The sequence below is a fragment of the Ipomoea nil genome, unplaced genomic scaffold (genome assembly GCF_001879475.1).
Source record: "Ipomoea nil cultivar Tokyo-kokei standard unplaced genomic scaffold, Asagao_1.1 scaffold0865, whole genome shotgun sequence".
NCBI classification, from domain to species: domain Eukaryota; kingdom Viridiplantae; phylum Streptophyta; class Magnoliopsida; order Solanales; family Convolvulaceae; genus Ipomoea; species Ipomoea nil.
Genome location: NW_017617293.1, coordinates 467,274 through 480,399, shown reverse-complemented (window position 1 = coordinate 480,399; position 13,126 = coordinate 467,274). Strand labels below are relative to the sequence as shown.

At 40.8% G+C, this 13,126-nt stretch overlaps 1 protein-coding gene across 1 annotated transcript in view; it reads right to left on the bottom strand.

Moving 5' to 3' along the window:
- The window catches only part of LOC109178641 (ankyrin repeat-containing protein At5g02620-like), a 39,871-nt gene that overhangs the window by 10,824 nt on the left and 15,921 nt on the right, over positions 1-13,126 (bottom strand). Inside the window, exon 3 of the mRNA XM_019328177.1 lies at positions 11,033-11,586. Coding sequence (XP_019183722.1) covers positions 11,033-11,586 — 554 coding nt within the window. The remainder of the gene's footprint in view (positions 1-11,032; positions 11,587-13,126) is intronic.

Genomic DNA, 13,126 nt, shown 5'->3' with positions numbered 1-13,126 from the left:
AGCAAAGTGAAATATTTCACAACAAGACAATCACGCCATTTATTAAACAAGTTTGGGTGAGGAAAAACAACTTTGTGTGCCATGTTTCGTTTCATTCCACAAGTACACACCGGGAAGAAAGATGGTATTTTGACAGCGGGTGCTCGCGTCATATGACGGGAAACTCAGCCTTTCTGGCCAATATCAACGATAGCAAAGGTGAAGTGACTTTTGGTGATGGAGTTAAAGGACAAATCAAAGGAACCGATACTCTAAACGTTCGAGGTCTACCCAAGCTAAATCACGTACTTCTGGTATCCGGTCTCCATGCAAACCTCATCAGCATAAGCCAACTATGCGATCAAGAGTGGAATGTATTCTTTACGAAGGAGCGTTGCAATGTTCTAGACAACAAGAAGGAGTGTGTTATGGAAGGTAAGCGATCATCTAATAATTGCTACATTTTCACAAATGATGTTTTGTGCTGCAGGTCCAGTACTAACGAATTAGAGGTTTGGCATAAAAAATTGGGTCATTTAGACTACTAGTCACTAGATAAGCTAGTGAGAATTGAGGGTGTTCATGGACTACCTAAAATGAAAGTTGAACCAACAGGTGTCTGCGATGCATGCCAAACTAGTAAACAAACAAGAGCGTCTCACTCTGCACAAAATCCAATTCAAACAACACACTGTCTGGAGCTGCTCCACATGGATCTCATAGGCCCTACTCAAACGGAAAACATTGGAGGATAAAGGTATATCTTAGTGTGTTTAGAAGATTGTTCACGTTTTTCTTGGGTTGTGTTTCTTAGAGAGAAGTCCAAGACCTATGTCCAAGACCTATGAGGCATTCAAAGCGCTAGGAATCAAGCTATAAAAGGAGAAGAACGAACCAATTATCCGCATCAAAAGTGATCACGGACGGGAATTCGATAATCAAATGTTCGATGATTTCTGTGCAAGTCCCGGTATCACCCACGAGTATTCAGCTCCCAAAACACCTCAATAAAACGGAGTAGTAGAGAAGAAAAATTACACCATCCAAGAAATGGCCAGGGTGCTCCTAAACACAAAAAATCTCTCTCAAAAGTTTTGGGCAGATGCAGTAAACATTGCGTGCTACACCATCAACCGGGTCTATCTACGACTTGGAACACATCAAACGTCGTATGATATCTAGAAAGGTAAAAAAACCAAATATCCAGCATTTTCATATATTTGGCTCATGTTGTTTCATTTTGAAGGATCGACACCCAACACAAAAATTTGAGCCAAAAAGTGACGAAAGAATCTTTCTTGGCTATTCTCCAAATAGTCGTGCCTACCGAGTGTACAACAAAGTCTCAAAAACCATCATGGGGTCCATAAATGTCGTGGTTGACAATCAACCAGATGTGATTATTGACACTTCTATATCTGGACACCTATGTCAGAATCTGAGACAACTAATCAACTACCTCCTAATACTGGTCCAACTCTTGAGCCAGAACCTTCATTACCTTCAACACCTTCTACTCCAAATCCAGAATCTGAACCAGACCAAGAACCTGGGGGACTAGAAGTGTCGTCTCGAATTCAAAAAGATCATCCACCTCCAAATATAATTGGAGATCCTACCTCTGGAGTTCGAATCGGGGTAGAAAGCGAAACTATCTTGAGTTAGTTGGATATTCGTGCTACACATCTAAAATAGAACCAAAGAATGTGAAAGAAGCTTTATCTGACGAGCACTGGATTAAAGCAATGCAGGAAGAATTGGAACAATTCGAGAGGAACAAGGTATGGAACTTAGTCCCGAAACCTAACGGTGTTAACATTGTAGGGGAAAAATGGATCTTTCGCAACAAAACTGACTCAGCAGGGAACATTGCTCGAAACAAGGCCAGGCTAGTAGTTCAAGGCTACTCTCAAATCGAAATGATTGACTATTACGAGACGTTTTCTCCCGTTGCTCGCCAAAATCCATTCGCCTTCTTCTATCCAATGCTTGTGCCCTACAAATAAAGTTGTTTTAGATGGATGTCAAAACAGCCTTCTTAAATGGTTACTTGTCAAAAGACATATATGTTGCTCAACCAAAAGGTTTCGAGGATCCTCATCATCCAGACTATGTCTACAAGCTGGACAAGGCTCTATATCGACTCAAACAAGCTCCGAGAGCCTGGTATGAAAGGTTATCCCAATACCTCATTCAGAATGGCTACAATCGAGGGGGAGTAGACAAAACCCTATTCATCAAAAAATCAGGTAAACATGTAACCATTGCTCAAGTATACGTTGATGATATCATTTTTGGTTCCACTCAGGCAGGTGCCACAGATCAACTCGTCAAGGTTATGCAACAAGAGTTCGAGATGAGTATGATAGGGGAGTTAACTTACTTCCTAGGACAACAAGTTCATCAGACAACTGAGGGAATATTCATATCTCAAGAGAAGTATGCCAAAAACCTGATCAAGCGATTTGGGTTAGATTCTGCAAAAGATGCCCGAACGCCTATTTCAACAACTACAAAGTTAACAAAAGATGAGTTAGGCACAGGAATTGACCCTACCCTATATAGGAGCATATGATAAGAAGTCTTCTGTACCTAACTACAAGTTGACCAGACATTATGTCGGGTGTTGGTTTGTGTGCTAGATTCCAAGCTGACCCAAAAGAGTCACATGTTAAAGCTGTCAAACGCATTATCAAGTATGTAAATGGTATAGTAAACTATGGTATTTGGTTTTCAAATGACACAAGTTTAAGTCTTGTAGGATACAGCGATGCTGACTGGGCTGGAAATACAGATGACCGTAAAAGTACATCAGGAGGATACTTCTTTATAGGCAAGAACCTGGTAGCCTGGCTAAGTAAGAAGCAAAACTTGATCTCTTTGAGCCTTGCTGAAGCTGAGTACATAGCTGCAGGAAGTTGCTGCACTCAGTTACTATGGATGCGTCAAATGATGTGTGACTACGGGATAAACCAGGGTTGTATGACTCTGTACTGTGACAATGCAAGTGCGATATCATGTTTAACACTCTCGTACTAAGCATATTGATATTAGGCACCATTTCATTTGAGAACTAGTAGAGGACAAGGAAATTTATCTAAACTATGTCCCTACAGACAAGAACCTGGCAGACCTATTCATAAAGCCATTGGTCAAAACCAGATTCGAGAGCCTACGAGCAGCTCTAGGGGTTTGCAAATTTAAAAATTAATGGTGTTCTTTCCTTAACATAAGGACAGGTGGATACATTGTTCATTATTATTGTTTATGTTTGATGTTTGTGTTTAAGTGTGTTTCAGGTCTACCTCAGTGTTAGGATCTAGATCAGTACCTAAGTGGAGTATTCCACCTCGTCTCTTAATAAAATAAGTCATTTGGTCCAATCGGCTACATGTCAACCTAAAATAACACCTATTCTTAAACCTTAACCTATAAGAATCGGTCATAGCTTGTTGGATATGCTTATATTCATTTTACCTCTTCTCGGTTTACCACCCAAATCCATCGCAATCCTCTTTATCTTCTTTCCCCAAAATCTCCAAAGCTTCAAAATATCTCCCATGGCGGATAACCCTCATAATATTAATCCCTTCCTTATCTATCTATCCGATGATGAGAGAACTGAACTCTACCGTCAAATAATCAATGGGTCCGCACCTCTCTTACCTGAAGTCGAAGAACGGGTTTTGGCAACCCTAGTTCAGAATCAAGATCTGATGGAGAATCTCACACTGAGGGAGTCAAAGATGGTCTTAACCATGGCCGCCCATGTTTCTATTGAACCTTGGCCGATTGATGTAGTGGATGACCAACTTGCCGATGTTGATGCAAATGTCCAATTTGATGAAGACAAGCTTGCGGCTGAACTGGAAGCAAGAAAATCAAGGGCGTTGGTACATTCTCATCTCCTTTAGATGGTAATAGCTCGTTGCCCGAGCCTAGGGTGCCTCGTTTCTCTGTTAATTTGCCTGATTTACCTACCTTTACTGTTTGAGAACTCTACTTTACCGCGTGTGGATGTTAACCCTCTTGTTACAATTGTTTACTCTGGACCCCTGCCGGGTAGTTCGCCTAAACCTAGCTCTCACCCTATCTCTCAGCCAGATTCTCAGCCTGTCTTTATAGGTTTCTCTATTCAAGATATCATATCTAGCTCTGGAGAACCCCTTTCACCCACTCAGTGCTTGGTCCTTATTGATCTGATAGCAAATCTACCAAACCCCCCATGTGTCTACACAAACTGTCCCTTTAGTGTCTGTCCCTTTTTGCCACGGCTTCTAAGAATGGCAAAGAAAAAGTTGTGTCTGCGTCAAAACCTTCCAAAAGAAAAGCCTCTGAGTTAGATGATGACATTGTGATTATTTCGGAGGTTAGAAAGAGGAGGTCTGTTCCTTCCGGTTCTGCTTGCATAACTCGTTCCAGAACAGGAGCCTCTACCCCTGTCATTCCACCTGTTCCTACGTCTGACCCTAGCCCTATTTCTAAATCTTGGTCCAAACCTGTTCCCTTGTCTGATCTATGGAATCCTGAAAGACCAAGGCCTCAAACTCTATGACAATGAACATGACTATACATTTGAGAGGAAGTACACTGTAACACCCCCCAAACAAGACCTATATAAAAGCCTTAACACATGCAGATTAAGCGACAAAACTAGCACAACGGAAGATAAAAACGAAACTGGATAAAAAAAAATCCAACGGGGTGTCACGCCACGTCTACCAAACACGGTAAACGCTACGGCAAACAATCTGCAAGTGTGTACGTCTATCCCAAAACATCAATCTAACTACATCGGCGCACAGGCCACAAAAGCAAGGATAAAGGTGCTAAGCTACCAGGCTCTAGACATCGCGCTCGTCTAAACATCACCTGAAAGATACAAAGATAAACATGGGACGACGCCCGATCAGCGAATAATGCTGGTAACCCACCAATACCGTTAAGTATCATAAATAGATAGATATAAGATGTAAAAACCATTTTCGAAACGGAATACATATATATAAGTCAAAACCAAGATCAACTGCCTACACAAGACTCATCACTCTCAAGAATAACACGGGAACACATCCCAAACCACAAGGGTTAACCACACGCAAGGAATAAGACTCACCCAACGGCAACACATGCCAAAACCACACAAACCTCCGTGACTTCACACGTCACGAGAGAAGATCACACAACGCCGGCTTTACAAGCCCTCGCAACATCACCCATCACGAGTTGGTATGCCTTCCTTATGCCCTGTTCCAACCTTATGGCTACCCCCAACCTTGTACCTTCTTTTCCAACCATTACCTCCAGGACCCCTGTACTTCTTAGTCCAACCTTATTCCCCCGGGACCGTCGTCCCCCACCAACAACCACCAACGAACACCACCAATCACGGCAACACATGCCCGGATAACACATGTTATCCCCCAAAAACGTGGACCCATCACTCAGGCCACAAATCCATAATCACGTCACGGCCACCACGAGGACCGCTGCAATACCTTGGTGACTAGTGTCCCATACCACTAATCGTGCAATCCAGGTAGAGCCATACACGCACCACCACTCACACGAGAGTCAAACAACGGATTACAACGAAGGTATGAAACATACTCAATCAAGAAACGGGTCACAGCCCAACAACAACAACGATGAATAACACAAGTTATCATCAACCAAACGGAAGGTACAAAACACACACACGCTAGCATTAAGACAATAAACTAGCATGCTTAACAACGGAGAAACCCAAGATAGTTCCGAGGAACACACAAGACACCTCTTGGTCCAACGAAACACAATGTTGAACACTTAGCACGATTCAAGACACCAAAGTCCTACATGGATACCTACCATATACTTCTAGACGTACGAAACATCAAGGAGACACTCAAATAGTTCCACAAAAGAACAACGGGAAGCCAAAAGACCAAATACCGAGTCAAACAAATCACGGGGAACAAATTCACATTTCAACCCCACTGTGTTCCCCGCGGGTGGACCCACGGGTAGGCCCCTACCCGTGGTTCTGCCCGCGGGTACACAACCCACAAGTCTACGTACCTGCGGGTGGGCAGCGGGTAGGGCTCTCCCCGCCGTTCCGCCCGCGGGTACATACTCCTGGGCAAAATAATCCCTTCGGGGATTTTCTTCTCCAAACACAAATTCAAGTCCAAAACATGGCAAATCTCACCAAACACGACAAAATGACTTGAACCATGGAAAATGCCAAGCAATGGCACAAAGGAACCCTAAACACAAGCTCTAGATATGCAATATCACAAGACAAATGCATAAACCCTCACATTTCATAGCAAAACACAAGTAGAATCCAAGAAATCATATATAGGTAAGCAAAATAGGTTTTGTAGAGCATGGGTTACCTCTTGAAGACCAAAAGACTTCACTTTACACCACAACAAGCTCTCTACAAGGCTTACTTTCCAAACCCACTTCAAGATTAAACCAAAAGATCATAAAGATCCTACCTTTAAGAAAAAGACAACTAAGATGGAACCCAAAACACAAGATGAACCTAGATCTTACCCTCCTAGATGCCCAAATAGGTAAAAGGTTGAATCTTGGAAGCAAATCTTGGAATCTTGACAAGGGTCTCAACTTGGCTTGGAGAATAAGCTACACTTCTTTTCTAGAGAGAAGGTAGAACTATTTTTCTAGGAATTGTAAGGAATGAAATGAAGAAGTCTTCTAGGTTAGGTTACAATACTAACTCTTGGTGAATAGACAAGAATACCCTTACTAACCTTTAGAAAGTGTAAGGAACAAGGGAACTCCCCTCAAAGCACAAGGTACAACACAACTTAAAGGTTGACTAGTCAAATTCTAGTCCTTGAGTATTAAAAATCAGGATTTTAGGAATTAATTCCTCAAATAAAAATATGATTAATTACTCAATTAATCCATGGATTGAATGTATATTTTTGGGGTGTCACATACACCATGGACTATTGGTTGCATCAGGGATCTCATTATGCTGATCGTGCTTCTCTGCTCTCTGACACAGCTCATGCTCCTGCTCCAGCTCCTACACAAACTGCCTCCGGTTCCTCATCTACCAGACCTGAGTCTGTACCAGCATCTTCTCCAGCTACTCCTCCGGAACTTATAGCTCTTTGACAGCAAGCTGCATACTACAAGGCAGTATCCACCTCACTGAAGCAGAATATTTCCTCTCTACAGGCCATTGTTGCTGACATTGAAGACAAGCTTTCATATACTCTTAACCAAGTTTCTGCACTGGAAGACGACATCGCAACTCGCTTTTCTGCTCAAGAGGACCCTGATGACATGGGCACTCTATCAAATAGCTCAAGCCACTACATGATTCATTGTCCCCTTGGCATTTAGTATGACAAAACGGGGGAGTACTCTTGAGGGTGAGTTCTTTATGTTTTGATTGGTTGTTTGGTCTGGTTGGTTGGATTGACTGCACAGACTTGAACTGGTTTTTGGTAATAATGTGTGCTTTGTGTTTGCTCAGTGCAATGTGATAAACTGATCATTTCTGTTATTATGTATGTTAATTGCTTGGTACTTGTTGACTTGTCCAATGTGTGTTCAATGTGTGTTTGATTCTTGAAAGTGATTACGTATACCTTATGTCACTTTGCCTAGCCAGTTCGTGTGGCAGTTAGGTTGGAGGATGTTGTTTGGTTTGGTAAAGGTTGTTTAGTGGAGCTGCATCCGTACCTGATCCAGACAGAGTCTTAAATTGTAAACAAGTATACTCCGACTGGTAAATAAAGATTCTTGATTTCAGGCCTTAGAGTATATTTGTAAAGACTGTGTTTTGTCAACTAATTGCCAAAGGGGGAGATTGAAAGTGTAAGCAAATGTTGCACACTAGACCCTTTATGTTGGCTTAATTAGTTGTCAAAACTATATTGTTTTTATTCTGGATCAGGGACAAAATGTGCTCTAGGTTTTCAAGGTTTACTACTTCAACAGTTGTTTTTGTCAAGACCATATAATCTTGTGGATCTAGATCGTGTGGTGCTGAGCTCTTGAGGATTGGACAACAGCACAAATTCAGACATGAAGGTCTCATTTCTCACCTCTATAAAATGCTACTTTGCATAATGACTCAATGTGGATTTTACAAGGATTCGAACTACAACTCCAAACACCTAGTCCTCCACAACTATACTCGTTTCCTATTCGAGTGTTGAAGACACCCAAAAAGAAGAATGGAGATGGCTTGCACAATCAGTCTGTGTAGATGACAATAGGGTTGGTAAGGATAGTGTAGTGAATACCTTTGTGTGTATTGAAATCTCCCTTGTACTCCTTTTGATCATCTAGTGGATTGGGCTGACGTGAGTGGCCCCGCAAATATAGGAGTGAGACTCCAAACTGCGTGAACACATCCTGGTGTCTGGTTCCTTCTTTAATTCTTTTTGTTGTTCGTTTTAGTTACTGGCTTAAAACCTTACTCAAATCCAGATTAACCACCTAATATAACACTTAGTAGGAACCTTAGTAAAAAGTCTTGCATTCAAGTACCACAAGGTTTTTCACCATCAATACATGGTAGACTAAAGCAAGATTCCTTTAATAGCCTAATCGCAAGAGTCCAAGCCAGACTTGCAGGATGGAAGATGAAGACATTGTCATTAGCTGGCAGGTAGGTCCTTATTCAATGTGTCTTGTTCGCCATAACAAATTATACAATGCAAACAACACTACTCCCATATGGAGTAACCTCGTTCTTAGAGAAGCTTTCACGCAATTTCTTTGGGAAGTAACAGTGGGAGAAAGGAAATGAAATCTTGTAGCTTGGGATATAGTCGCGAGGAACAAAGACGAGGGAGGGCTCGACATTCGAAATCTGGAACGCATGAACCAAACACTCCTCGCCAAGCGTGGTTGGAGGCTAATGAAGAATGAGGATATCCTATGGGTGGAAATAATGAAATCTAAGTACCTAAAGGGAAATGGCGAGCCATCCACTTGGCCACCAAAGTCCGATATGTCGAATGCCAAGAAGGGTATCCTTAAAACTGTCCCATACTAATGATGGCATGAGAAGAATGGTCAAGAATGGTAGAAAGATGTTTTTTCTGGATGGACTCTTGGGTCGGTCTACAGTAGTTCTATGTAATGAGGAAATTCTTGAAGATGATATCAGATGGGGCAGCAATAGAACAGGTTCCTTCTCGGTCAGCTCAGCTTATGCGATTACGTCTAGCTCACTATCCAATCCGAGTGACAAAACTTGGAGCAACATATGGAAGCTTAAAATCCCACATAGGATTTGCAGTTTTCTGTGGTTGGCAAGGCACTATAGGCTTATGACTAATGCGAACAGATTAAGGCGTGGATTCACATATAGCGCCACTTGTGAGGTTTGCGGAGGGAGCGTTAAGGACATTGACCACATATTACGGAAATTCTCTGAAGCAAATGTTGTGTGGGAAAATCTATTGCCTAATGTACATGCAAGGTACCAAAACCAACCATACATGAGCTGGTTTGATGCAGGGATCAAGGGGTTCGATAATGGTATCTGAAAACAAGAACAAAGCATCATGTTCGCGGTCACAACATGGTGGCTGTGGAGATGGAGGAATGAGGGGATATTCTCTAACTCGAATACCAATCTTGGAGCTAGGATTCAGTGGATAAAAGGTCAAGTCAGAGCTAAAACTCGATGGCAATCCCAGATGATAGAATTTAGATGCAGATCAGATGGCTCAAACCTCCAAAGGATTGGGTGAAAATAAATATAGATGGAAGTTCAAATTTAGATAATGGAAGAGCTGGTTGTGGCGTCATTGCCAAAGCTGAAAATGTCAGCTGGTTAGGGGGGTTTCATGCACCACATTGGTACCTGTCTTGATGCTGGAGCTGAAGCATGGGCACTGTTAAAGGCGATCCAATTTTCACAATCACTGAAATGCAGGCATGTTATACTTGAAAGAGATTCGAGGGAAGTGATTGAAGGCATCAATGACGGCAGGATGGTCGATAGTCTAACAGATAATCTGATTGTTTCATGCAAGCTCGGGCTTTCGTCCCTTGAAGGTTGGAGAACTGAATGCGTAGCTTGTGAACAGAATAGACCAGCAGACATATTAGCACGTAAAGCAGGCGAACTTGGGAGAGGAACATACATCTTGTCGCGACCCATAATAGAAATTGAGGAAGCGCTTGAAGACGACGTACTTGGTGTTCTAGCTTGGCGAAAATGGAAGCATTAAATTAGTATCCCCCCTGGGTATCCTCTAGGGATGGCAATGGGGCGGGGTGGGTGCGGGGGATATATCCCCCGCCCCCGCACCCGCATTCCCACCCTATTCCCCGCACCCGCACCCCCACACCCGCGCAGGTAATAAAATTCTTACCCCATACCCGCCCCCGCGGGGATTTTTTGGGTGCGGGTATTACCCAACCCGCAACTTTAATTATTAATATTACACTTAAATAATCTAATAAAAATTTTATACTACAATTTTAATTATCACATGGATATTTTTTTATAAGTTTGAATATAACTCTAAAATTTAATAAGAGCCAATAAGTTTGTGCTTAATTGAAACTAAAATTGTTTTGGTAGTATAAATTGTATTAAGTGTTTACTCATTATGTTATTTGTGTTGTTCCTAATCAATTTTCATAAACAAAAAGCTAAGACAATGAGATGATAATTCAATTGAATCCCCGAGGCACTAGCCCATAAAGAAGTTTAATTCATTATGCATTTTTTATTATAAACTTATATAATAAATGAATACTAATAATACAAGTATGTATATATATATATATATATATATATATATATACATATATATAAAAGTGTGGGTGTGGGTGTGGGGCGGGGATACCTACCCCCGCACCCGCACCCATACCCATGCGGGTATACAAAATCTCCTCCATACCCGCACCCATTACCCAAATTGTGCGGGTTTTTTAAAACCCGTAGGGGCAGGGATGTGGGGAACCCATTGGGTGCGGGTAGAATTGCCATCCCTAGTATCCTCATTCCAATTGATCCAAAAAATAAATAATAATGTAGAAGCAAATTAAATGTACTTACGAAGATATCCAAAAAAAAATCGCCCTCTCTTTCTTCCAAAGCCATATCAAATGGAGTTTGTTGGTGTTTATTAAACACCAAATGCTTCCGTGTATGACGCTTTATAGCCCTCTGTATATGGTGGCAATCAGAAATGGCAAGCAGGTGTAGTGGTGTGTTGCCATTCTCGTCCTTCTCATCAATAAGGTTGTCGATGTGGGGAGATCTCAATACATAGTTAATCACATTCACCCTCTTGGTCAGTACTGCTTCATGAAATACATTCTGCAATTTGCTATTAGTCATCTCCCAACAATCTGGGCAGCTTTCTGATATCTTTTTCATCATTTTAATGTTGCCCACCCTAACTGCAATGTGAAATATTGTTGTCCATTCATTACCATTGCCCGCGCGAACATACGCTGCAGAGCGGTTTCCCTCAAGAATCATGGTTGCAGTTCCACCATCACAGAGGTTTATAGCGCAGTGTAGTGGCGTTAAACCAAAATCGTCAGTCTCCTGGCACAAAGAGATCTCCTTTTGCAATAGTAATTTTGTACATTCCGAGATATATACTGATACAATATAAACATTATGAGTAACGGCCCACAAGAACTAGAAACAAAAAAATAGAATGCTAATAGGATAACTTCAATTATTATAAGCAAAAACTTGTGTGAGACCGCTTCACAGATCCTGATCTGTGAGGTAAGTTAGGTCGAGATTAAAATGTAATACTAATCAGGAATAAATTGTTTATTTCTTATATGAAAAAATGTAATAGTTTTGATGAATTGAAAAATGTAATACTTTTACATTTTGATTTAAAAGTATTACATTTTTCATAAAAAAATATTATATTTTCCCTTATAAGTAACAAACACTTTCAAACATTACTTAAAAGGGAAAGTGTAATAATTTTAATGAAAAATGTAATACTTTTGCATTTTCTCTCAAACGTATTACACATTCCCTTATAAGTAACAACCACTTTGTTCACAATAAGTATTACATTTTTCAGTATAAGTATTACATTTTCATATTGATCTGACCCGACCCGTCTCACGAATAAGGACCTGTGAAACGGTCTCACACAAGTGTGGCCCATTATTATAACTACTTAGGCTCTTATTAGCATTACTAGCTTAAAGCTGAAAGTGTAAAAGCTAGTAGCTGCTAGCTTATTTTGAAACGCTACTTAATTAGGTTATATTTTAGAGCTAATAATTCATTTTAAGCTACAAATAAGATATGTCTCTATTTGGTAGAGCTTTTTTTTAGCACTTATAGCTTATTTTGAATCGCTTCTCCAAGTAGCATTTCAAAATAAGCTATAAGCTTTTAACATTTTCTTCTTTTTGTATCCTTATTAATTTACAAAAATGACACCATTTACCATTCTTTAATGAAAACCCTAATATCTAATTTTTTCAAATATCTAATTTTTTTTTTCATAATATCTAATTTTTTTTCTAAAACCTCTTCTCATCTCAATTCTTTACCATGTATTTTTCCTAAACATTCTTCTCTTCCCAGTTCTTTGTTGTACGTGTTCATCAATGTGAGAGACAAACACTCATCACCCTTATTGGCTTCCCCCCCCCCCCCACCCCCCCACCTAAAATTAGCTTCAAAAAACAAAATTCTACACAAACTGCTTTTGTACAAACAATAGGAAGAATCTTTCTTTGAATTATTGTATCCCTTGTGCACTATTTCATCTCCTTCAACCAACGCCGCCTGCAACAACCCTCCTTTGCCGTTGCATCTTCCTCGCCACACTATCGTTCACAGCTCGGAGAGAATCGCATATCATCTACAGCAACTGAACGACGGTTGCGCTTCCTTTTTCTTTCTCCTCCCATTGAATGGTGGTTTCGTGGACCAAGTTGCCTCGGCAGTTTGGTGGAAGCAGCGACTCCATCCTGCCCCGCAAGTTCACCGTGCAGGATATCCTATGTGGGTTCATAGTTCGACTTGCAATTATAATAAGTGCTAATTGTTAGTAATTTTATGTGCATAATTGATATCAAACTCGTATGATTTCATGTTAATTGGAAGCTAAGTATGTGTTTATTAGATTCCTTTATATCATTTAGGTGATTTGGTAGAATT